Source organism: Chelonia mydas, chromosome 5 (genome assembly GCF_015237465.2).
Source record: "Chelonia mydas isolate rCheMyd1 chromosome 5, rCheMyd1.pri.v2, whole genome shotgun sequence".
NCBI classification, from domain to species: domain Eukaryota; kingdom Metazoa; phylum Chordata; order Testudines; family Cheloniidae; genus Chelonia; species Chelonia mydas.
In genome coordinates this window covers 119,854,494-119,879,692 of record NC_051245.2, presented here as the reverse complement: position 1 = coordinate 119,879,692, position 25,199 = coordinate 119,854,494, and the positions used below count along the sequence as shown (strand labels likewise).

Sequence of the window (25,199 nt, the reverse complement as noted above, 5' to 3'; positions counted from 1 at the left end):
GAGTGGGGAGGAGGGTTGTTTGAAGGCCAGAAAAGGAGGGGATCCCCATAGAGTATGAGTTGTAGCTGTTTGATGATACCCCATATGGGTTCCAGTGTAGGGTGTGATAGGTGACATCTAGGGGCATGTGACTGGAGGAGGTTTCCAAGCACATCATCAGAAGCAAGCTCCCCACAGCCTAGGACACACCAAAGCCAAGCAATGTCAGACCCTGCCAAAACAACAGGTGCAAAATCTGCAGATATATCTCCAATGATCTACACCCCCAACAACACACCTTTCAAGACCCCTGGTCCTATAAGTGCCTATCACAACATGTGGTGTTCCTCAGCCAGTGCACTAAATCCCCCAATAACAACTATGTGGGTGAAACCAGACACTCACTCTTGAATGAACTCACAAAGGAAACTGATAAAAGACAAAAATACCCTGACACCTGTGGGTGAACACTTTTCACAAAGTGATCTTTCTGCATCTGACCTCAGTCCCCCTCCTCAAAGGACTCCTGCACAACACTTTCAAAAGATAAGTGTGGGAGATTAAATTCATAACTTTGCTAGACACTAAAATCATGAACTGAATAGAGACAATGGATTTATTGCTTATTACAACAATCTATAACCCACTAACAACCCTCCCCCAGCCACTTGGCCTTGAATGGTCCCTTGATATGTGTTAACAATTTATGCTAAACAATCTGTTCCACCTTATATTTAGCTGTGACTTTCTGCACAGGTGCCTGGGCTCCAGGAATATTCAGGGCCGGGGGCCTAGCTCCACCAATGTTTGGAGCCCGGTCTCTCCCCCGGCCCTTCCTGGAGTGTCCCCCGGCCCCTGCCTGCTGCCCCCAGGGTCCCAGAGCATCCCTGCCTCTCTGTGCTGCTCTCCCTCGCCTATGCTGCTGGCTGCTGCACAAGAGCGGCGCCAGCAGCAGGCAGCTGCCTCGGCCTGCTGCTGCACCTGTGGAGGGGAGGAGGTGCACCCATGATTGGCAACCTTCCCCTCCCCCAGCACCTACCTGCAGGCGATGCCCAAGAGGCTTCGGGCCTGGAGATATCTGGAGTGGACCTCGCTCACCTGAGCAGCTGCTGGGGCTTTGGTGAGCGTCTGACCTTGTGATTCCCCCCAACTCCCACAGCCACCACTCCTGCCCCATGCTGGCCAAGGGGCAGCCTGATCCCCCACCACCTGTGGGGCTACAGTGAGGGGCAACAGCAGGGGAGGATGATGGCATGCCCCCTCCCCCCCCCCCCCCCCCGGCACCTACCACAGGGGAGGCAAGGGGCTTCTTGGACCTGAGAAGGGCACTAGGAACATGTGCAGTGACAGTGGTGTGAGGTGAGTGTGCTGCTGGGGGTGGTGGGTGGGTTGGGGGAGAGTCCTCTCTGGCCCTAGCCCCGGGGCAGCCTGTCTGCACCCCAAGCTCCTCATCCCTGGCCCCTCCCCACCCCAGAGCCTGTGCCCCCAGCCACAGCCCTCACCCCCTGAACCCCAACCCCCTGCCCCAGCCCAGATCCCGCACCCAAACTCCCTCTTGAAGCCTGCCTCCTACATCCCCTCCTGCACCCCAACTCCCCCAGCCCAGAGCCCGCACCCCAACTCCCTCCCAGAGCCCACCCCCTGAACCCCAAGCCCCAGCCCAGAGCCTGCACACTGCACCCAGACTCCCTCCCAGAGCTTGCCCTCACACCTGCTCCTGCACCCCAATCCAGAGCCTGCCCTCAAATGCTCTCCTAGAGCCCACCTCCTGCACCCTAACCCCCTGCCCCAGCCTAGAGCCCACACACTGCCCCCCAACTCCCTCCCAGAGCCCATCCTCTGTCCCAGCCCAGAGCCTGCACCCAAACTCCGTCCCAGAGCCCACCCACTGCACTCTAACCCCCTGCCCCAGCCTAGAGCCTGTGCCCCGCACGCAATCGCCCTCCCAGAGCCTGACCCCTCCTGCACCCAGACTTCCTCCCAGACCCTTAGGGATGGTGGGGTGGGGGGAGCACAACTTGGACCTGTTCTGGGTACCACCAAAAATTATACAAACCTGCTGCCCCTGACTCTGCAGAAGAGTGCTGTGCAAACTCTAAGGCAGTGGTTTTCAAACTTTTTTTCTGGCAACCCAATTGAAGAAAATTGTTGATGCCCATGACCCAACGGAGCTGGGGATGAGGAGATTGGGGTCTGGGAGGGGCTCAGGGCTAGGGCTGAAGGTTGGGTTGAGGGTTGGGAATGAGGGGTTCAGGATGTGGGAATGGACTCTGGGCTGGAGCAGGGGGTTGAGGAGGGGGTCAGGGCTCTGTGCTGGGGGTGCAGGCTCTGGGGTGGGGCTGGGGATGAGGGGTTTGGGGTGCAGGAAGGGGCTCCGGGTTTGCAGGGGAGCTAAGGGCAGTGGTAGGGGGTTGAGGTGCAGGCTTACCTCCGTCGGCTCCCAGTCTGTGGTGCAGCCGGGGTGCAGAGGCAGGCTTCTTGCCTATCCTGGCACCATGGACCATGCTGTGCCCCGGAGCGGCCAGGCCCTATCCTGCCTTAGCTGGGCAGGACCACCAACAGGACTTTTAGGGGTCTGGTCAGCAGTGCTGACTAGAGCCGCCGTGACCCCGTCCCTTCCATTTTGCGACCCAGTTCTGGGTCACGACCCATGGTTTGAAAACCGCTGCTCTAAGGCCTTGTCTACATTACATTCGCTCTCCCCTCAACATATACAGCGGTTCTCTCTCCTATACCCTCCACCCCCACCCCCCAGCGATTTAATTACAACTGTACATTGGTGTAACTTACATCAATAAAACTCTGTAGTGTAGACAAGGCCTAAATCTTGTCTCTCACCAACAGAAGTTAGTCCAATAAAGATTTTACCTCACGCACATAGTCTCTCTAATATCCTCAAACCCACACAGCCACAACGACACTGCATAAATCAAGAAAGACCTTTATTCTGGAGAATATAGTGGTATCACGGTGCAAGACAGAAGAGCAACTGGGTTATGTCATAAAGGATCAGATGGAGGAAGGAGCTTTTCAACCTAGCCAAGGAATGATCAGTGTACATGAAATCCTGTCCAGAGTAGGAAAAGGGCAAATTGGGGGTAATCTGGATTACCAGCCAGAACAGGGAATTGCAACTGTCTCCAACAGTGAAGGGGTTAACATTTCATTCATCCTACTGGAATGTTAATGGACCACAGCAGAAATCAGGGAGTCTGGCTGCAACAGGAGCTCAGTCCTTGGCTTTGTTAACATTTGTGCTAGTTATTTTTCCTCTCATTCTTTCACATCTCTTCTTTCTCTCTCGTTTTTGGTCTCTCTCTCTCTCCCCTCTCTCTGTGGCTTGTGTGGTCACGTTTGGTTTTAAGTGCCTGTTTAATCCCATCCTCCTGGCCTGAGAGAGAGAAGGAGGAGGAGGGAAACGGCATGCGAGAAGCGAGCAACAAGATAAAATGGATAGCAGAGGCAAGAAGCCTGGAGGGTGGAAGATTGTGCTGCGAGGGAACATTAGAAAGGGAAGGGAAGACGCCCAGGATTTATAAAAACCAGCTGCTCAGGTTTTCAGGATTCCTAGCTCTTTCCTTCTCAACATGAGGGGCAAGACTCCAGATACGAAAACCCGCAATTCCTTCTTACTGTATTTTCCAGCCCAGCTTCTGTGCTGTTTTTCCATTATGGCTTTTGCTGCTATGGTGAGTTTGATTGTTGTTTTTTATACAGGGGTGCCAGGAGGCTTAATAAATCAATGGTCCTTTGAGATCCTCAGATGAAAGGCACTAGCTAGTCCAACAACATGGTGTGTCGCTCCTGCCAGCTGTACAGTCCCTGTGGGGGAGATATTAGCGGAGGGCTGGGGGGAAAGCGGGAGGCGGAAACTGAATGGCTGCAGAGAGCTTTGCATGAGGGTGACCGGAGGGGCTGCCGTTCTGGGAGCCAACTGCCCGGCGTACTGATCGCTGGGGCAGGGGAACAGGACCCGCGGAAGCCCCAGCAGGGGCAAGATGGATGCTTCGTGCTTGCTAAAGGTTGGGGGCCAGGAGTGGTGGAGAGCAGGGGAAATGGATAGTGGTCAGGGCACGGAAGAACAAGGAAAATGTCATGAAGAGCTCGTGTAAGGAAGCAAATGACAGCTTCCCAAAAAGGATTCCTGAAGTCAGTCTGCGTGAACGTAGCCCGAATTTCCGAGGACAACCTCCCTGCAAGGAGCTTGCGGGCTGCCGGCATCTAAGGAGCAGCTGTGGCTCCCTTGCCTTGGGAGAGACTGGGAGGGGGAGAGGGCGAGAATCGGCTCAGCTGACGCTCCCGCCTCTTTGGCCGCCATCACCAAGGTAACCGCCCTTCCCCCAAGCGGCCCCGCCCCCTGTCACCTGGCCACCCTGCAGGAGAAGAAAGCCCGGGGGAAACAAGGGCTGAGATGGTCACAGGTTGTTGCGCAGGGAGTTTGCAGCCACGCTGAATGTGCGGTAGACCCGCGTGTGTATCCTGACTAGCCCTGTGTGCCTGTGGCGGGGGGAAGCACTTGTCACCGGAACCACTGCGGGTCAGGGCCGCTCGAGGCCCCAGCAAAACAAGCCGGTGCTAGGGGCGGCTTCCCGCCGCCGGCCAGGCCCCCAGCCGCCCCAGCTCGCCTCCGCCTGCCCCCCTGGGCGCGCCGCCGCTGCTCCGCTCTTTGGCCTGGCCCGCGGGGGGGAGGGGGGAGAAGCGGAGGCGCGGCCCGCGGGGGGAGGCGGCGGGGTGGAGCGGAGGCGAGGTGGGGCGGGGAGCGGTTCCTCTGCCCCCCCACCCCCGCTACTTCCTGCCGGCCCCTCCCCCGCTCCGCCTGCTCCCCTGGGCGCGCCGCCGCTGCTCCGCTCTTTGGCCTGGCCGGCCGGGGGGGAGGGGGGAGAAGCCGAGGGGCGGCCGGCGGGGTGGAGCGGAGGCGAGCTGGGGCGGGGAGCGGTTCCTCTGCCCCCCCACCCCCGCTACTTCCTGCCGGCCCCTCCCCCGCTCCGCCTGCTCCCCTGAGCGCGCTGCCTCTCCCTGGCCGGAGGGGGGGGAGACGCGGGGGAGCAGGCGGAGCGGAGGTGAGCTAGGGCGGGGGGGGTTCCGGGGGGGACCCGCAGGAAGCAATGCGGGGGGGCCCCCGGAGATTTGGGGGAAGAGTTGGGAAGGGGCAGACCCGAGGGGGGGGGCACGAAAAAAAGCGAGGGCGGCCAAAAATCCTAGAGCCGGCCCAGCTGGGGATGGCTCTCTCTGAAGTCGCCGGGAAGATGGCTTCATGCACAACTTCTGAACTGCTATCAATGCGCCGTGCTTCAACACCTCAACTAGCATTTGCTGGGAGGGCAGGGGAACGAGCTGCTCCCCTTTAGCGTCAGTCAAAGCCTGCTGCTTTGCTGGCTCTCAAAGGAGGGGTGTGCAAAATATGTGTGCGCAGGCAACCTGCTTTCCAGCTGCTCTATTTTTCCCATTCACCCTCCCTTACCAGCTGTAAGGATGGGCCTAAATAGATCAGTCCTCTGCCCTAAAGCCAGTAGCATCCGGTTTGCTGTCACTTCTTGCTGGGTGGTGGGGGTGGCACATAGGGGGAAAGGCTGCCCACAGAGCTCTGAATCCTTCCGAGTTGAATACAAAGAAAATGATCTGATGCTGCTTAAGATTTCCAGCTGTGTCGTTCAAAATAGGTGACTAATGTTTGCCTCTGAACTCTGGCTGGAATCTGGATCCTCTGGTTCACGTTTTTATTGTGCGGGCTGGAAACTTTCAGACTTATCTGCAACGGCCTTTGATCACAAGGAAGTACCTGCTTGAGGCTGTTTTTAGACAAGTGAGAGGCAATAAAGATACAGCATTTCCTGAGTGGCACAATGATGACCCCATTCCCCTGTGTTTTGTGCCCCTCAGGGGAATGGGGAGTTGTACTGCCATGCATGTGGCTAATGCAAAGGTTTTGCTAGTAATGAGTCTTAAATACCTCGGGTGTGGGGTTTTAGGAACAGCTCCTGACCTTGTGTGATCCTAGACAACAAGTCACTTCTTCTCTACACCCTTCTGATTCCCCTCTTACCTTTCCTCTGTCAGGTTTTGTCTATTTAGGCAGGGCGCTCTTCAGGGCAGGGCTTGTCTCTTCCTATATTTATGTACAGTGCTAGTCAAGGGGGCTCCAATCTCAGATGGGGCCTCTAGTTGCTACATCATACAAATGATGATGATGATAACACCAGGGAGAGGAAGTCACCTGTAGGTCTGAAATTCCTGTAGTGCAGAGTAAATGACACTGAGAGTTGGAGCCCCACCCCTCCAGGACAGAAAGTCAGAACCCCACTTCCTCCAATCTGCTAATCAGCAGAGCTAAGCCAGCATGGAGGAGCTTTTTGGCCAAGAGCAAAGCAGATTAACTTCACCCCTGAAGTAAAGGCGGCAACAGGGAAGGAACTGTAACTGAGTCATAGTTTGGTGGTTGGTCTGCTCCTGGGATGGCATAGTTTACTCAGGGCAAATTGTAAGGGTAACCTCTGGCTACGACACCCATTTATTCACTTATTTAACAGCTTGCTTCTGGTTTCACCTTCCTTTTTCAGTACTCTTTCAGTAAGCCTGCTCAAACAGAGGTAAACAAGGTTTAATTCTTCTCCGTCAATCTCCATGCACTTGTCTAGGCTAAGAAACAAAGCCAGCTTGGACAAAACACGGCCCTTTCTGACTGGTGTGGAAAATGACTGTCCCACTGTTGTAGATGAAGCCGAACAAGTTCAACACCTGCCATAAGCCAGCCTGGCCAATCGCTAATTCTAGCAGGGGTAAGTCATGCTTTAGGTTTGTCTATATCAGCATGACAACCATTTTCACGGCTGGTTGAAGTGGATGATGAGGGACCGAGAGCAGCGTCTAGCTGATAGTGGTCATTCACAGGCCACATTTAAGTGACCAGTCTCTAGCTGTTCTTATATTTGTAAGTAGAGTTTTGCAATGAAGGCCTAATTTGTTATAACAGCTCTGTTGTCACTTAGGCATCTAAATGAAATGACCAGATTTTTCATGAGTGCTCAGCACGCAACAGATCCCATTACTGTCAGTGGGAGCAATTGGGTGCTGAGCTCTTTAGAAAATCTGGCCTGAAAATGATCTCTCCAAACTAATCTCCAGCCTATCAGAATTTAGGGTAGGAGTTGCTGTACTAGGTCAGACCAGTAGTCCATCCTAGTCCAGTATCTTGTCTCTAGCAATGCTTGGGACCTGAGGCTTCAGCAGAACTTGAAACCCCTGTAATACACCTAGCTGATGGTGTGAAGTGATACATGAAGTGGGAGTGAGAACAAACGGAATTCTCTTATTTTTTCTTATACGTTTAAGCTGGTCTGCCAGCAGGGTCTTTGCAAACCCTGTTTATTGCAACTGTTTACCTCTAAAAGTTCTTTATATTTTAGTGGGTTTTAACTACCTGACTTCTGCTTAAATCACCACACTAAAAATATCACCCCACAGCCAGAACTCATCTTTCTCTGGCAAAGTGGGTTAGTAGTTAGGGCTGCTAGGCCCTGAGCCTGCAATTGAATCCCATGTAGGTGGACCTTGAACCTCCCGTGATGCCCGGGGGCTTGGTGTAGATGCAAAATTTTGCTCACATGGGTGTAATTGCAGGAGCAGGGCACAAGTCAGACTTTCCCATTAGCAGGGCCAGCTCTAGGCCCCAGCAAAACAAGCAGGTGCTTGGGGCGGCTCATTTCTAGGGGCGGCATTCCGGTGCTGGCCATGCCGCCCCTCGAAATGTGCCCCCGCCGCCCCAGCTCGCCTCCGCCTGCTCCCCTGAGCGCGCCGCTGCCACTCTGCTTCTCCCCCCTCCCTTCCAGGCTTGCTGAGCGCGAAACAACTGTTTGTTACAGTCACCGTTTCACGCGGCAAGCCTGGGAGGGAGGAGAAGCCGAGCAGCAGCGCGCTCGGAGGCGGGGGTGGAGCGGAGGTGAGCTGGGGCGGGGAGCGGTTCCTCTACCCCCTTCCCCGCTACTTCCTGCGCTCCCCCCGCACCCCTGCTCACCTCTGCTCTGCCTGCTCCCCTGAATGCGCTCCTCTCCCTCGCCTGAGAGGGAGGGGGGAGAAGCAGAGCGGCGGCCTGTTCAGGGGCGCAGGCGGAGCAGAGGTGAGCAAGGGCGGGGCGTTGCTGGGGGGGAGGGAATGCGGCACGCCCAGGGGAGGAGGTGGGGCCCGGGAATTGGGGATGGGGTTGGGAAGAAGCAGAGTTGGGGTGGAGCCGGGGGGGGGCATGAAAAAAGCGTGGGCAGCCAACATTTGATTTGCTTGGGACAGCAAAAATCCTAGATCTGGCCCTGCCATTAGACACAACCACACATTGCTGCACACGTCTGTAATCATAACAGCTGATATTTCCATAACACCTTCTATCCTGAGGGTCTGCATATTGCGAGCTGGGTGAAACATTGTTACAGGTAGAGTTAAAACCTCAGGAAGTTTGATAGGTGTGAATATAGCCTTCAATTAACATAACAGTAAGGGAAAGCACTCAGCTAAGACAAAAGGAGTACAGTAGAACCTCAGGTTTCAGAGTAACAGCCGTGTTAGTCTGTATTCGCGAAAAGAAAAGGAGTACTTGTGGCACCTTAGAGACTAACCAATTTATTTGAGCATAAGCTTTCGTGAGCTACAGCTCACTTCATCGGATGCATACTGTGGAAATTGCAGAAGACATATACGCAGAGACCATGAAACAATACCTCCTCCCACCCCACTCTCCTGCTGGTAATAGCTTATCTAAAGTGATCACTCTCCTTACAATGTGTATGATAATCAAGTTGGGCCATTTCCAGCACAAATCCAGGTTTTCTCACCCTCCGCCCCCCCCCCGCCCCCCCCAAAAAACTCACTCTCCTGCTGGTAATAGCCCATCCAAAGTGACCACTCTGCCTACAATGTGCATGATAATTAAGGTGGGCCATTTCCAGCACAAATCCAGGTTTTCTCCCCCCCCCCCCCGCCCACAAACTCACTCTCCTGCTGGTAATAGCTCATCCAAACTGACCACTCTCCTTACAATGTGTATGACAATCAAGGTGGGCCATTTCCAGCATAAATCCAAGTTTAACCAGAACGTCGGGGTGGGAGGGGGGAGGGGAGGAAAAAACAAGGCTACCTTGCATAATGACTTAGCCACTCCCAGTCTCTATTTAAGCCTAAATTAATAGTATCCAATTTGCAAATGAATTCCAATTCAGCAGTTTCTCGCTGGAGTCTGGATTTGAAGTTTTTTTTGTTGTAAGATAGCGACCTTCATGTCTGTAATTGCGTGACCAGAGAGATTGAAGTGTTCTCCGACTTGTTTATGAATGTTATAATTCTTGACATCTGATTTGTGTCCATTTATTCTTTTACGTAGAGACTGTCCAGTTTGACCAATGTACATGGCAGAGGGGCATTGCTGGCACATGATGGCATATATCACATTGGTGGATGTGCAGGTGAACGAGCCTCTGATAGTGTGGCTGATGTTATTAGGCCCGGCAATGGTGTCCCCTGAATAGATATGTTGGCACAGTGGCAACGGGCTTTGTTGCAAGGATAGGTTCCTGGGTTAGTGGTTCTGTTGTGTGGTATGTGGTTGTTGGTGAGTATTTGCTTCAGGTTGGGGGGCTGTCTGTAGGCAAGGACTGGCCTGTCTCCCAAGATTGGTGAGAGTGTTGGGTCATCCTTCAGGATAGGTTGTAGATCCTTAATAATGTGTTGGAGGGGTTTTAGTTGGGGGCTGAAGGTGACAGCTAGTGGCGTTCTGTTATTTTCTTTGTTAGGCCTGTCCTTACCAGCAGGAGAGTGAGTTTGTGTGTGTGGTTTTTTGAAAAAAAAAAAAAAAAAAAGGGGGGGGGTGAGAGAACCTGGATTTGTGCTGGAAATGGCCCAACTTGATTATCATACACATTGTAAGGAGAGTGATCACTTTAGATAAGCTATTACCAGCAGGAGAGTGGGGTGGGAGGAGGTATTGTTTCATGGTCTCTGTGTATATAATGTCTTCTGCAGTTTCCACAGTATGCATCCGATGAAGTGAGCTGTAGCTCACGAAAGCTTATGATCAAATAAATTGGTTAGTCTCTAAGGTGCCACAAGTACTCCTTTTCTTTTTAGTAGAACCTCAGAGTTACGAACTGACTGGTCAGCCACACACCTCATTTGGACAGCAGCAGCAACGACACCCCTCCCCCTCCCCAAAACAACAAAACAAAAACCAAATACAGTACAGTACTGTGTTAAATGTAAACTTAAAAAAAAAAGGGCGGGGGGGAGTTTGACAAGGTAAGGAAACTATCTGTGCTTGTTTCATTTAAATGAAGATGGTTTTCTTCTGCATAGTAAAGTTTCCAAAGCTATATTAAGACAATGTAAACCTTTGAAAGAACCACCATAATGTTTTGTTCAGAGTTACAAACAACCTCTATTCCCAAGGTGTGTGTAACTCTGAGGTTTTACTGTATGTGAACCCACTCAGGAGCTTTTGCTGAATATTGTTTTGAGGAGGTTTGCATGTAGGCATGTGTGTAGGCAGAACAGAAAATAAACTAGGAGAGACAAGCAGAAGAAGGGAGAGATAGCTCAGTGGTTTGAGCATTGGCCTGCTAAACCCAGGGTTGTGAGTTCAATCCTTGAGGGGGCCATTTAGGGATCGGGGCAAAAATTGGGGATTGATCCTGCTTTGAGCAGGGGTTGGACTATAAGATCTCCTAAGGTCCCTTCCAACCCTGATATTCTATTCTATGAAAGCACAGTGTCTGACCCTGGAAGAAGCATGAGGACAGGTTTTTGGGTGAGGAACACAGGCAGAGAAGATTATTCTTGGTTCTGTTAACAAAATAAGCTGTTTCTTACTATTTGATTCCTATTGTGTTCAGAGACACAGGACTCTGTATATTCTGTGTAAATAAACAAAACTGCATCAGAGAAATACCAGTCTGTCACCAATTTCTGCTCCTACCTGGAACATGCCCAGGGCCTCAAATTTTGGCTAGCCACTTGGGTCAAAAAGGAGCAACAATATGGTTCACAAAGAGAACTCATCAGGAAGTGTGGTCACTTTCAGGTGGAGCTGTAAAGCAGTGACTTTGGAGAACAGGTTTTGTTATGGTAGGAGGGGACTGGAAGAATAGTTTTTCCAATGAACAGATTTTAGGGTGGCAGACTGGGATTACCCAAGGTGCCATTGAATGGTAAATGACTAGATTGTGGCCTTGTTTTACATGAGCATGTAATGGGAACTAAGGAATCCCTCTGTTGTGGTAACCATATGTAGGCTTCCCATGGAGCATGCTGTCCACCCCTCCACACCAATACAGAGGAGAATGTGCTTCATCCTGAAGAGGGGTGCTGCATATTTCTTCCTTCCTCCACCCCCCAGCACTACTCCAGTTCTGCTAGGCATGGTGTTTCTGAGCTACAGTGCTTCCAGTGCTATCCTTGGGGCAGTGGGGAAGTTTTACTCCTCCCTGACTTCAGGCTGTGCTTGAGTGGCACAATGTAGTCCAGACTAAATGGGGATACGATAAATACGTGAAGGGGATTTGATTTGTACACAGTGCCACATCTCTGGAAGGATGTTGAGTCATGGGGCTGATGGTCCCTAAAAAAGCAAGTGAGGTCAAGTTATATTTTTCAGCTAAGCGTTCAGACAAGAAATCTGTCATAAGCTGAAACTGATACAAAGTTTTACAGGAGTGTGTATAAGAGTAATATCAGTTGAAAGCATTTACATTGTTACAACAAAACATCTAGCCATTATATGTGGGGGAGGGTTTAAAAAATTTACAAGATCCAGTCATGCCATGGATAATTATTTTAATGAAAATGCATTTAAAGTCCACCACGAATATCACTAAAATCTTAAGGGAGATTACATAGAGAACTGTAAAAAGAGTATTTCAGTGAGAACATTGACAACACATCTGAAAAATGGGGGTAATGCCAAAATATGAAGAATCCTAATAAGTAGAAAAGAGCCTGAAACGAGAGTCTACATCCAGGTTAATGCCTGAGAGTGGGACCAGAACCAATCTCTAAAGTGCTGACTCCAACAACCCTGAACTTTGGGATTTGTCCATTTAAGCGGTTCCACTCCCATTGTAGCGCCCCCTGGCATCAGTGTTTGGCATTGTGGGGGGCGGGGGGGGAAAGAGTGTCCTTCATCTCTGGCATACCAGTTGACCACTTCTTTGGCCCTGCAATGGCCTATTTCTCTCTTCATGTTTCATGGCCTAGCCTTCCAGCCAGGTCATCTCTTCGCAGTTCTATCTCCTTTCAGCTAAAGAATCCACACCAACACCCAAACAGAGCTCCTTCTGTCCCTCTCAAGCTGTTGAAGTTCTCTGCTTTTTCACCCTTGCTGGGCACTGCAGAGTTATTTCTTTGCTCCTTTGACTCAGGACTACCTCCTAGGCTTTTTTCCCCACTCCCTCCCCTTCCTGGGGACTCTGGCAACTTCTACCAGCGACCTCCCTGCTTCTTAGACGCTCTATTTCCAAGGCCCCCACAGGAGTTTAACTTGCTCCGTGGTTCTCGCTACCCTGCCTTCACCAGACTCTTCCCAGAGAGCTGGCACTTCCATTGGTCCTCTGTCCTAGATTTCTCCTTTCTGACAAAGTTTTGCCTCTACGAAGTCCTCCCTGACTCTTTCCCAGCTGGGGTCACTACTGGTAATTAAGCCACCAGATCAAGATCTGCTTGAGGGGTGGGGGAGGTAAACTGCTAAGTAACAGGTAAGGCTAAGGCTGACTTTCCTTAAAGGGCCTGCTAGCCTTTGGCAGGCCATTATACAGATGATAGGGCCAGTCTAATTCTCTTGGTCCCATTGACTTGAGTTCCCCCCCACACCTCTACATACCTAGGAAACAGCCTCTCTGCTCCCATCTGGCTGCGCTCCAGTCCCACAAGCTGTGGTGATTCCCTTCCTCCTTCACCTGTTTATGTCTTGGTGACCCTTCTACTCCTCCTGTGTGAACAGGAAGTCAGTAGATGGAGCCACAACACAACTTTCCAGGCCAGGAGAAAGACAGGGAATTGCAAGCATCTCTGCGGTGACCTGCAGGCTCAGTGATCTGGGGATGGCACCCGGATGACTGGTTGTGTGTGTATAGCACGGATCCCAGAGAGTGAAACCCTATGCAAGGGCACAGGTCTCAGGGTACCTCTGATTCACCAAACTGTGTTCCATCCAAGTGTCTGTTTTGCTGGCAGCCAGTCCCGCATTCCTCTCTTTCCCAAGTAGTTCAAAGATGCCTCTCCTGAAGGGTATGTGAAGAACAGGTGGCATCCACTTCCTGCTCTTCACTGCCTCAGACATGCCACCCTCAGATAATGATCATCTTTGGTGGGAGGGACCTTCTCAGACAGGGATTTCCTAGCACCCAAGTATGTGTTTCTGAAAACTACAGAGCCAGAACAGCTTGCTGCGGGCCCACAGCTCCTCCAGCGCTGGCTTCCAGTTTGTTCGGCGGAGGGAGCGTGATTTCCTTCTTCTGCTCTGAGAATGTTAATACCACCATTGATTGTGCTCCCCACTCACAGATGCGGGGCCTGATCCTGCAGGGCCTTACAGACACAAGCAGCCCTGCTGATATCAATGCGCCCACACCCATGTACTTGTGCAAGTGAGGCTTTGCAGCATCCGGCCCTTCATGCAAGTGCTCCCTTCACCACTGCGCCTGACAAACTGAGGAGCAGGGGCAGTACATTCACCAAATTAGCCCAAGGTAGCTTCAGAAGTGGACCTCAAGTCCATAGCGTCCTTAGGCCTTCAGGTCCTCATGCCCTGATTCCTGAGGACCCTGGGCCCATATGCAGAACAGCAGTACAACTCTCTGCTCCAATACCCCTGCAAAGCTCATACATTCAACACCATAGGTTATACATAAAACAATACCCGGTTATCCGAGAAGGGAAGAACTGCCAATGAAGAAATCAGCCGGAGTCCCTGCAGGTCCATCTCATGGTCCATGCATTGTCACAAGTTATGGAGTGACACAGCACTGTAATGTCATTGTCTAGCCAGGAGTTCTTTACTATCTTACAGCGAGAGGGAGCATGGTCTGAAACAAAGCCAGAGAAAACAAACAGAGGTGGGATAAATCCATCATACATTGCACTTATACCAATATAAGGTCTTTCATCTAAGGATGTCAAAGTGCTGTTCATGCTGCAGGAAGTAACCATCCTCACAGTAAACACTGCAAATCCAGTGACTATAGTGCTGGCTGGAGTCACAACATGGCCCCAGAATTAGGCCCATTGTGTGCTCAATAATGACTGACCCATCCCTATAGCGACTGACTGACTCCCTGTCACACTTTCTGGCAGACAGCATCCCCACCTCCAACCTCACTCTCTTCTGAGATGGGCAAGTGCTACCAAGCCCTGTCTCCTCCAAAACTATGCATCAAAATTAAGCTAGCACCTTCTGCAGCTCACAGGGCACTGATGCTTCCTGGGCAAAGTCATTCAGTCTCCAAGATTCTGGTGCCCATCCCCAGGAGGAAAGAGGAAGATCAATGTGTACAGAAACTGCAGCCTGTCTGTGATGGAGATCTAGATCACCATGAAACCAATGCTCCTCTAGCATCACAAAGTGGGCCTGAGCGAACGAGGGTGCAATTAATGGGAGGGTGCAAAAGAGCCCCCAGCATCAAGCCTCAAGCAGAATGTTAGTTACATCACATGGCAAGAATGTGAGTAACAGAAGTTAGGCCTGGGAGGTCAATTGAGATTTAACAATTGGTGAGAGGAGGAGATAGCAAACAGTGCAGCAGCCACAGCAGGAAGTCCTCGACTGGAGAAGAGAGCTGCAGTATGGAGAGTCAGGCTAACAGGACTTTTGGTTCAACATCCACTAGCAAGGTATCCAGAGGTAAACTGTCTGGCAGAATGAAGTATCGAATGTTATTTCCTTGAATGCTCAATGTCTCCAACTGTGCAGGCTCTCTGTTCTTCAGTGTCATTTTCACAGCTTTAAGATGCATATTCATACTGACATCCACTCCTGTGATTGCTCCATGCAGCCGTGTTCCATTCTTCAGTTCAATGGTCACAGTCTCATGACTCAGTTTCATGAAGCAGGAAAAATGCAGAGTCAAAGAGAAGAGTATGGGAGAAGGAAAGCTAGTTAAAGGACAGAGAAGAAAGGTATAAAGAAGTGTCAAAAGGGCAATTAGAAAGGAAAATTACTGCCACCCACTGAGCAGCTACATGTGCTAATGCAGGGGTCGGCAACCTTCAGAAGTGGTGTGCCGAGTCTTCATTTATTCACTCTGATTTAAGGTTTCGTGTGCCAGTAATACATTTTAATGTTTTTAGAGGGTCTCTCTCTATAAGTCTGTATTATATAACTAAACTATTGTTCTATGTAAAGTAAACAAGGTTTTTAAAATGTTTAAGAAGCTTCATTTAAAATTAAATTAAAATGCAAATCTTATCAGTTTAGTGCAGTGGTTCTTAACCGGGGGTGCACGCACCCCCTGGGGGTGCGAGACACCCTTTCTGGGGGTGTGAGACATGCAAGATTTTTTTAGAAGGTAAGTCATCAAACACAAATTAAGCACAGGCACATAAGTACAACTACTTTGTTTCATCAAACCTATGTATTTCTTAACATTATACTTTTTTTTTAATGATTACTGTAATAGACAAAGTTTTTAAGATAATTGTAGTGTAATTTTTGATAAGGGCTTCAGAGCCCTGGGCTGGCTGCCGGTACCCCAAGCCGGCAGGAGGGCTGAGCAGGGCCGGAAGCTCGGACCCCGGCTGGCAGGTGTCCAGGTGGCTGGAAGCCCAGACCAGCAGCGAGGTGAGCGGGGCCGGCGGCTGGTATCCCAGGCCGGCAGCAGGTGGAGCGGGGCCGACAGCCGGGACCCCTGGTGGCAAGGGGCCGGTGACTGGAACCCCAGACTGTCAGCGGGCTGAGCTAGGTGGCAGACAGAACCCCAGACCAGCAGTGGTTCCTGCCAGCCGGGGTCCCGGCCGCCGGCCCCGCTCAGGACCCAGGCTGGCAGCGGGCTGAGCGGGGCCAGCGGCTGGGACCCCAGCTGGCAGCAGCGTGCCAGTAAAAATTGGCACGCGTGCCGCAGGTTGCCAACCCCTGTGTTAATGTAACCTATGTGCCTAATAGGGAGATGTCTCTTTAAGAGACTCACTGTGGGATGTAGGAGTGAGCTGTGTCTGGGTCACTGTTGCTAGGCAGATTAAGCACTCCACAGCCAGAAGCTTCTGGAATTGGGTATGGATGGTAGCATTGGGTCTGCTCCAATAGGTTCCCTGTTGCTGGGGTCAGACTCCATGAGGGCAGGCAGTCAGGGCATCTGCTTTACAAAGGGCCAACATGTGCCCTGTGTGAGTTGGGAGAAGCTGAGCCCAGGAGCAGGAAGCAGGCTGCTGTCCCTAACTCAGGCATTTTGCAAGTTAGTGATATTGTTACCTTCTAACAGGGAAGCCTGGGCAATGCTAATTATAGCAAGGGGAAATCGGGAGGAATAAATAACAACTTCCATTTTAATTGTACTGTACGCTTCGAATGTTTTGATTTTAGCAAAACTGGTCCAGTTACATTGTCTCAGCTAGTGCGATTCACCAACTTTTCTTTAAATGTAGTAATGGGGAAAGAGTCACTTCTATTTTACTATTCTCAGTTTTGTATTTTCTTGTAACAGGGTTTTCTTTAAATCTAAATATGTAACTGAGTGGTTGCTTAATCCGTCAGCTGACTGGCTAGCAGTGATTTCAGCAGAGGAAGAGTCTGCCCGGATTCCAACTGAAGATCCCTGCAAGCTAGGGGAGGGAAGATGTTGTTTTAGATTCAGCAGACTGTATAGATTTGGTGATCAAAGACTCTAAACCTAAGCTTTGGGGAACTTTCAGTTTCTTCTCACTGTGTTTCTGTGGGGACTGAAGATTTTAATTTTTCTTTATTTATGTTTATGTATAAATGAAGGCAATATACGTGGATTGTAAAATAGGCATGTTATGCTGTAAAATTAGATTATTATTTGTTTATCATAAGATTTTATGAAGTTATTTAAATTCATTTCTGAGTTCCTTTAGGGCCTTGACTGTGGGGAGGTTGACGCTGTGCAATCCTTGCTGAAAATCCTTAGAGATTCTGGGTCTCCAGCTACTTTCCTATGGGAGTTGGGTATTTTTAGGCACTGGAGAAGGGCAATGAAGTGGACTATAGCCCACCCAAAGGTTACACTAACTGTGTAAACCAGGTGCATTAAGACTGTTAGGAGTGGGCTAGTGGCAGCCCAGAAGAGTGGGGCAGAGTAGATGGACATGGCAAAGACTAACTTTTAGGAAGTTAGAGGGGGTTGATTGGTTCAGCTTTGAATTCAAATGTTTAATTAACTCTTAATTCTGAATCTGAGCTAACTGCTCAATCAGAAGATAAAACCAGTTGCTCCTGAATATACTGAGTCTTTGTCTATCCTCGCACTTTTGTTGGTAAAACTTTTGCCGGTCTGGATGTGAAAAAATACCCCCTGACCGACATACATTTCGCCAACAGAAGTGCCGGTGTGCACAGCACTATATTGGCGGGAGTTGGTCTCCTGCTGACATAGCTGCCGCCACCCATTGGGGTGGTTTAATTATGCCAATGGGAGAGCTCTCTCCCGCCAGCGTAGAGCGGCTCCATGGGAGACCTTACACTGGCCAGCTGCAGCGGTGCAGCTACAAGGTCTGTAATGTAGACACAGCTTGAGAGGCTTGATCTGCCTCTTTATCGTGGTCCAGAAAGAGGGAGCAACCTGGGAGTAGGGGATCGGAATTGCTTTATTTAATAGAAGGAGAGGGGGGTTAATAATGCATTCTTCCACTGAGTCTGAGTTGTCTACTTAGATTGCAAGCTCTTTGAGACAGACACAGGTGTATGTACATCACCCAATACAGTAGGGTCCCAATCTCAGTTATGATAATATCAGTATCATCATTATAATGGTACTAACAAGATCAGAGTCCCCAGCAATCTCATGGGACTCTCTGACCATCGTGTGTGATGTAGTAGCCCCAATGAACTCAGCGACTCAGGATGGACCCCTGGACTCCTTCATAAGTCCTTCTATTATTTCTTATGCTGTCCCAGTACGGGACCCACTGAGCATGATGCCCAAGGACCTTTTCCCACTGCTGCTTCCGTGGCATGGCATTCATTTCCCCATGAGCACGTCACAAATTTTTGCTCTCACCAGAATGTTAGGTCTGGAAGTTCTTCCTTTGAAACTGGTGGATTTGTGCATATTTTTAAATGTTTCCTTCTCTCCCTGTAGGTTGGCTGCATCGGTTGGGCCTCACTCGTGTTGCACCACTGATGGCTTGCTACTCAGAGCAGAAGCAGAGGAGTGAATGAATTGGGGCATGAGCACAGGGAGGCCACACTTTGTATCCAGCAGCCATGCTCCGCCAAGGACTGCGGCTCTATGGGAAGTGGTGCCGTTTTTCTCGCCCCATTACTCAGCTGCTTACCTTAACTGTGGTGACGTTTGGCGTGTTGGCTCCCTTGATTTGCCACCGGCTCCTCCACTCCTATTTTTACTTACGCCACTGGCATCTGAAACCCCATGAGCCAGGAGTTCCTGGAGCAGAACCAGGAGGATGGCCAGGCCGCCCTCCGTTACTTCGAGGACCTGCGGACTCCTAACTCCTCGGAGATCTCAGGCGACAAGGCCCTCAGACCGTGGCTGCTCATCACTATCATCACCGTGCAGAGGCGGAACGAGTTCCACTACGTCCTGCAGGTGGCTTCCCGCTTCCACCGCCTCCTCCAGCAGTGTGGCCCTCACTGCCGGAGCCACCAGATCTTTCTCTGTAACGTGGAGCAGGAGCCAGGCAGCCACCAGGATGCCAGGCTGTTGGGTACCTTCTTTGCAATGGTCAGCCGTTACAAAAACTGGGAGGACCCCAATGCCTCAGTGAACCAGTTTGAGAAGGAGAAGCGGGACTATGCCTTCTGCCTGGAGCAGTCGCTGTTGGCCTACAGTCCAGAGTACGTCCTTCTGGTGGAAGACGATGCTGTTCCCGAAGAGGAGATATTCCCTGTCCTTCAGCACCTGCTGTTGGCACGGCTCTCAAAGCCACACCTCAAAGATGCCCTCTACCTGAAGCTGTACCATCCCGAGCGGCTTCAGCGCTATATCAACCCGGAGCCCATGAGGATCCTGGAGTGGCTCGGCCTGGGCATGTTTCTGGGCCCTCTGCTGAGCTCTGTGTACTCCTGGGTGTCTGGCCGCCCAAGCCTTACCTGGCCCATTGTCCTGTTTTTTGCCTTGTACAGCATGGCACTCGCAGAGCTGGTGGGGCGCCACTACCTGCTGGAGCTGCGCCGGCTGGCTCCAGCACTCTACAACGTGGTGCCAGCCACTGAGTGCTGCACGCCTGCCATGCTGTTCTCCGCCCCTTCCGCCCGCCGTGTCTTGGGTTACCTTCAGGAGCTGCACTGCCGTCGGGGCTTTGCCAAGGACATTGCACTCTACTCGCTGTTGCGCACCAAGGGTGAGAAGGCCTACGTGGTGGAGCCCAATCTCATCATGCACGTGGGGATGTTTTCCAGCCTCAGGCCAAATGACAGCCCTAAACTACTGTGACCCACCGAGAAATGCCCTTATGGAAAGGCTGGGAGGAGCCAAGGGAGCCTTGTCTGTGGACAGACATAGCAGGTGTGACTTCAGATAGCATGCCAGTTGCAACTGTACTCAGAACTACTGGCGCCACCTAGTGGAGGGAAAGGAACTTAAAAAAAAAAAGTTTACTTAAACCTGTAGATCCATTATTTATTTTATAATGAAGTGAAAAGAGGGTGGAGGTTTTCAGGGAAGGGGAGAGTTTGCTACTATCCTTAGTAATTTTTGCGGGGGAGACCCCCCAATACGCACGCGCGCGCGCACACACACACACACACACACACTGGCCATTTGCACATAAATGTGCCTCCTACAGCAGTGTCCAAGAAACCAGTCTCTGGTATCACAGACCCAAGACAGTTTGGCTGTATCAGCTGTTGTTTGAGATCTCCTTTGTCTTTTTAGCTGCCCCATCCAACCCCCCCACCACACACACACACACACACTCGTCCTTCCTCACCTACAATGGCCTTGTCTCAATTCCTTCCACACTAGTCAACGCCACTCCTGTGGTCACATATATCCCAGTCTCAAGGCACTGGAAATGCTAGCCAGGGTAAGTGCATCAGGCTCAAGCTGACCTAGGAGGAAGTATGGAGCTGGAGAATAGCCCCAGTTTCCCCCAACCTTCTCCACGTCTTACCCCAACAATCTGTTCATCTCCTCAAATAAAAACATGAAGAGACCTTTACAAGAGGCATGATGCATATAATGAGCCCCTTACCCCAGATTCTGCACATGGTTCTGGGAACATGTTTCATGCTGCTTCAGCTCCTCCGGGTCTTCTCCTTTGTGGATAACACACCTCTTCCCCCATAGCTCTCCTTTCACCTTGGAGCAGAGGAGCATTGCCAGCAGATTGAGGGAAGTGATTATTCCCCTCTATTCGGCACTGGTGAGGCCACATCTGGAGTATTACGTCCAGTTTTGGGGCCCCCACTACAGAAAGGATGTGGACAAATTGGAGAGAGTCCAGCGGAGGGCAACGAAAATGATCAGGGGGCTGGGGCACATGACTTACAAGGAGAGGCTGAGGGAACTGGGCTTGTTTAGTCTGCAGAAGAGAAGAGTGAGGAGGCATTTGATAGCAGCCTTCAACTACCGGAAGGGGAGTTCCAAAGAGGATGGAGCTCGGCTGTTCTCAGTGCTGGCAGATGACAGAACAAGGAGCAATGGTCTCAAGTTTCAGTGGGGGAGGTCTAGTTTGGATATTAGGAAAAACTATGTCACTAGGAGGGTGGTGAAGCACTGGAATGGGTTGCCTAGGGAGGTGGTGGAATCTCCATCCTTAGAGGTTTTTAAGGCCTGGCTTGACAAAGCCCTTGCTGGGATGATTTAGTTGGCGTTGGCCCTGCTTTGAGCAGGGGGTTGACTAAATGACCTCCTGAGGTCTCTTCTAACCCTAATCTTCTGTGAGTCTATGATCTGAAACACAAAGTCCATGTTCTTCCCCTTTGCTTCAGCTTCCCCAAACAACCTCCAGCTCGCTGTATGTGGCTTGGATTCGCTGACCCACGCACGTACTCACACACACCCGCACAGCCTCACATCAGAACAACCTTTGAGATTGCACATACAGCTACCTCTCATAGGTGAGGAAGAGCACATTCCCCATTTAGGCCCTGATCCTGTATCACCAGGAGCTCACTCATTAACTTTATTGAGTGCAAGCCCTTTAAACTGGCCCTAGATGTGTTGCCACCTATCCTGATTGTCCATGGATTCTACCTGCAACATCGAGAAGCTCCAGTTTGCCTTGGGCAGCCCAATGGATGATCCAGGATGATCATGCTTTGACATCATGTTATTCACAGGAAAGGCAAAGGAACAATTGCAGCAGCATGGTGTGTCAGTGCACTTATCTTGCCTCAACTTGCAGTTAGATATAGATGACAGCTGCAGAAGTCACAGTTCACTGCTCCTACCATAAATAGCTGGGCACGGTCAGATGAGCAAGCTTCAGTAATGTGTCCTATTGAAGGGGCCACTCCTAAATAGACACGTTAAATAACTAATCTTCTGGTCCAACTGGTGGGGAGTTTGGATGGTTTCCAAGAGTTGGCTGTTATCTAGCAGAACTACTCTGTGTGCATTGAAAACCAAAACCACATGAGAAATAAGATCCTGGGGATTTGTTACAAATTCAAAAGTGCCTTTGAAAGGGTTTGTACCCCATGGTCCTGATCTACAGCCCATTGCAGTCAATGAGTCTTTTTATTGACTTTAGGGTGCTTTGGACCAGGCACTATATGAGGAGACCTACTCCCATTTTTGAGACGCGCTGAGGTGAAACTGTGTGCAAATCGCAAATTTTCCTGGCTTCAGAATGAAGCGAGTGAAACAGTTTGGGGGCAGAAAGAGTTCCACTTGCAGTTTTCTTTCTTTCATTTGTCAGAGCCTGGAACTCATGGTAAAACTAGGATTAGTAAGGGCAGATGCGTGTCTGTGTGTGAACCCATGTGGACCAAAACCAAAGAGAATATTTGCACAAGCCCCGGAAGAAGTAAGTTTCACACAGTTCATTTTCAGGCCGTGAGGGGCAACTGATCTGTAAAGTGCTCAGCACACAGGAGAGAAGCAGTCAGGCACAGGGTGTCACTAGAGCACAGAACAATGCCTGCTCAAGCTATTGAACATCATCTCTTGCTAGATCAGCTGGGATTCTTTCAGAGGATCACTGTGGTTTCACAAGGGCATGGACTCTAAGAGCTGACAAAACACTACATTTTATTTTCACCTGATGAAAATTCCAAAGGTTCCACACAGCAGTCACCAGCATCCCTCAGGACAGATGCTGAAACCTGTTCCCAGACTGAGTGCAGCTGGTATGGCTTCCCCGTGTCTCCCTCGCAGAGAGCCACACACAAATACCTTCTCGGTAGTGTTGTTCTTTGTCAGGTTGTAGAATTTGGGGGTCATTGTGAATTTATTCCACTAAGTGCCTGGGCACATAGAGGGAAAGGTGACTATCTATTTATGCTGCCTCGACTGTTGAATGTTTCAGATGTGGGGTATGTTTTTTTTTCTTCTTTGTTTTTTAATCTTTGTACTGTATAGATCCAGAACAACACCCCACAGCAAAGGGTTACAAATTGTTTGGCTTAAAAAAGAGAGAGAGAAAGAACCAAGTGATAATGCTCAGTTAATAAATGCTCTGGTGTGGGAAATGATTTATCATTTTGTCAGCATGTTACTTGTCTTCCTTACCACCTCTCCATTTGGTTAGTGTCTCTGAAGCAATGCATTGCTCATTTGGTGCCTTCTCCAAAGCCCACAGCAGGAGTCTTTCTATTCACGTCAGGCCCACACACAATATATATTTCACGTGGATTCTCTTTATTAATCATTTTGAATTTTTTTTTTTTAAATGCTTGGAAAGAGACCCTAAGTACTTATTTGGCCCTTCTCCCCATAACATGTGAGTGCCTCACTGATGGATTTTGTCCTCCCAACACCCCTGAGAGAGAGAAATATTGATGCCATTTTACAGCTGGGGAACCGAGGTGCAAGATGATTAAGGGTCTGTCTGCACTCGGAGCTGGGGGTGTAATTGAGAAGACATACCACCCCTAGCTCTGATTGAGCTAACATGCTAAAAAGAGAGCGTAGCTGCAGCAATGTGAGTGGCATGCTGCCCCAAAGATGTACCCAGCCAAGCTGCTAGATATGTACTCGGGCTGGCAAGCCCATCCTGCTGGTTGTGCTGCCGCAGCTACGCTGTTTTTAGCATGCTGGCTCAACCAGAGCTAGCGCAGGTATGTCTCCTTGAGCTGGAATTTACACCTCCAGCTCCAAGTGGAGACGTACCCTAAGTGACTTGGCCAACGTCTGAGATGGTCTGTGGTGGAGAAGGGAACAGAACCCTGAGCCCTAGCCCAGTGTCTTGCCCCTCAGTCCAAAGGCACTCCTCCTCCCCTACGTCCTTCCATGTGCAGGGCACGTGTGTATGTTGATGCTGTGTGAGTGTGTCAGGGACATGTGTGTGAGAGGTTGTGCTTGTGGGGAAGAATTTGTGGTTGTGTATAGGGAGGGTATAGTTGGGCATATATGAGGAAAGGGGAGTGTGTGATAGTGGGCATACACGTGGGAGGGGAGTGTCTGCTAATGGGAAACTCTGTGTCTGTATTAGTGGGTATTGGCAACACTGGGGGCCATTTTGTGTCTGGGCCCAGTGCAGACTCCAAGAGCCTTCACCCTTGCGCCATCCATGAAGGGCACGGGGCATTTGCTGTCCCTCCTAGGGCCTCTTTGGTGTAAGTAATGCACAAGCAGGTGGGTTAGAGGCCAGGGTGAGGGCCTCTCCCCTTCTGCACATGCTGGTGGAACTGGCCAAATGCAGAGAGGAGTGTACTGTGTAGGGATGGTGCAGCAAGCCAATTCCCTCTGTAGAGCAGGGGATCTGGGATCCACGGTGCCGGCTGGTGCACCTGCTGACAAGAGGCAGACCCCACATGTCAGGGAGATAGACAGTTTTGCCAGGAGGCTGCCCTGATTGCTGTGGAGCCAGGACTGAGGAAGAATTCTCGTAACACTGCTTAAAGGCCATTGTTTCTGAGATGAGGATTGTGGGATGGGGTGGGGAAACAGACTACTTAAACCACTTCCCTGATTAGATAGCGACAAACCAGCTGGACTTTGAGATGGTTGAGCAAGACTCTAAGGCACAGAAAACAGCCAGATGGCAGCTCTCCCCAGCGTGAAAGGAGAGATGAAAGGTGAACAGTCACACATGAATACTAATCTACATCAGATCGCACTTTAACCCCACCATGCACAGAGCACCCTCTCTGTGCTCTGTCAGTCCTGTGTTTCCACGTGCACACCCATACATGCTCACACACACTTCCATCAGTCAGTATATTTCCAGTTCCGTTTCAGTCACTTTATGGGCATAACCAGGCATACAAGCGTTGCCGCGGCTAGGGACAGGCTTTACGCTGCAGACTGGGTTTTAATCTAACTTTGCCCATTTCTGATGTGGTGGCAGATTGTGAAATGGTGTGAGGCAACTTCAGACATCACGTTCCTTTCCCCCAAAGTTAGGGCACAGTTTTCCTTCCTTGCATCATCATCAATCTTTATTTAAATACTTATATTAGGGTAGGACGTAAAGGCCTCAATCAGTATTTGAGGTTGGGAAGCTCAGATTGAGCGAGATCTTGGAAGTTTTTTGCTCCAACAGGGGGCACATGTCACTTTCTGGTTTGAACTAGAGTAAATGGGGGATTCTCTGTAACTTGAAGTCTTTAAATCAAGATTTGAGGATGTCAGTAATTCAGCCAGAGGTTAGAGGTTTAGTACAGGAGTGGGTGGGTGAAGTTCTTCGGCCTGCAATCATGATGGTCCCTTCTGGACTTAAAGTCTGTTTGCTAGAAGCTGGGAATGGGCGACAAGGGATGGATCATTTGATGATTACCTGTTCTGTTCATTCCCTCTGGAGCACCTGGCATTGGCCACTGTCAGAAGATGGAGCTTTGGTCTGACCCAGTATGGATGGCTAGATAGACCTTCGGTCTGACCCAGTATGGCCGGTCTTAGGAGTATCAGGGACATGTTGGGCTAGGCCCTGTAGAAAAACACACACAGAGTCCC

At 50.5% G+C, this 25,199-nt stretch overlaps 2 protein-coding genes across 3 annotated transcripts in view; one reads left to right on the top strand and one right to left on the bottom strand.

Annotated features, from left to right (window-relative positions):
* The window catches only part of RNF20 (ring finger protein 20), a 107,213-nt gene that overhangs the window by 35,842 nt on the left and 46,172 nt on the right, over positions 1 to 25,199 (bottom strand). Inside the window, exon 2 of one of the 2 annotated variants that reach the window (XM_043547602.1) lies at positions 13,868 to 14,033. The exons of the other annotated variant lie outside the window; for it this stretch is intronic. The gene's annotated coding sequence lies outside the window, so the exon portion shown is untranslated. The remainder of the gene's footprint in view (positions 1 to 13,867; positions 14,034 to 25,199) is intronic. 2 annotated transcript variants of the gene reach the window in all.
* On the top strand, positions 5,154 to 22,777 carry PGAP4 (post-GPI attachment to proteins GalNAc transferase 4). The gene is given in 3 exon segments (XM_007066115.4): positions 5,154 to 6,755; positions 18,258 to 18,541; positions 18,543 to 22,777. Coding segments are annotated over 2 exon segments (1,188 nt in total). The 5' UTR covers positions 5,154 to 6,755; positions 18,258 to 18,382; the 3' UTR covers positions 19,572 to 22,777.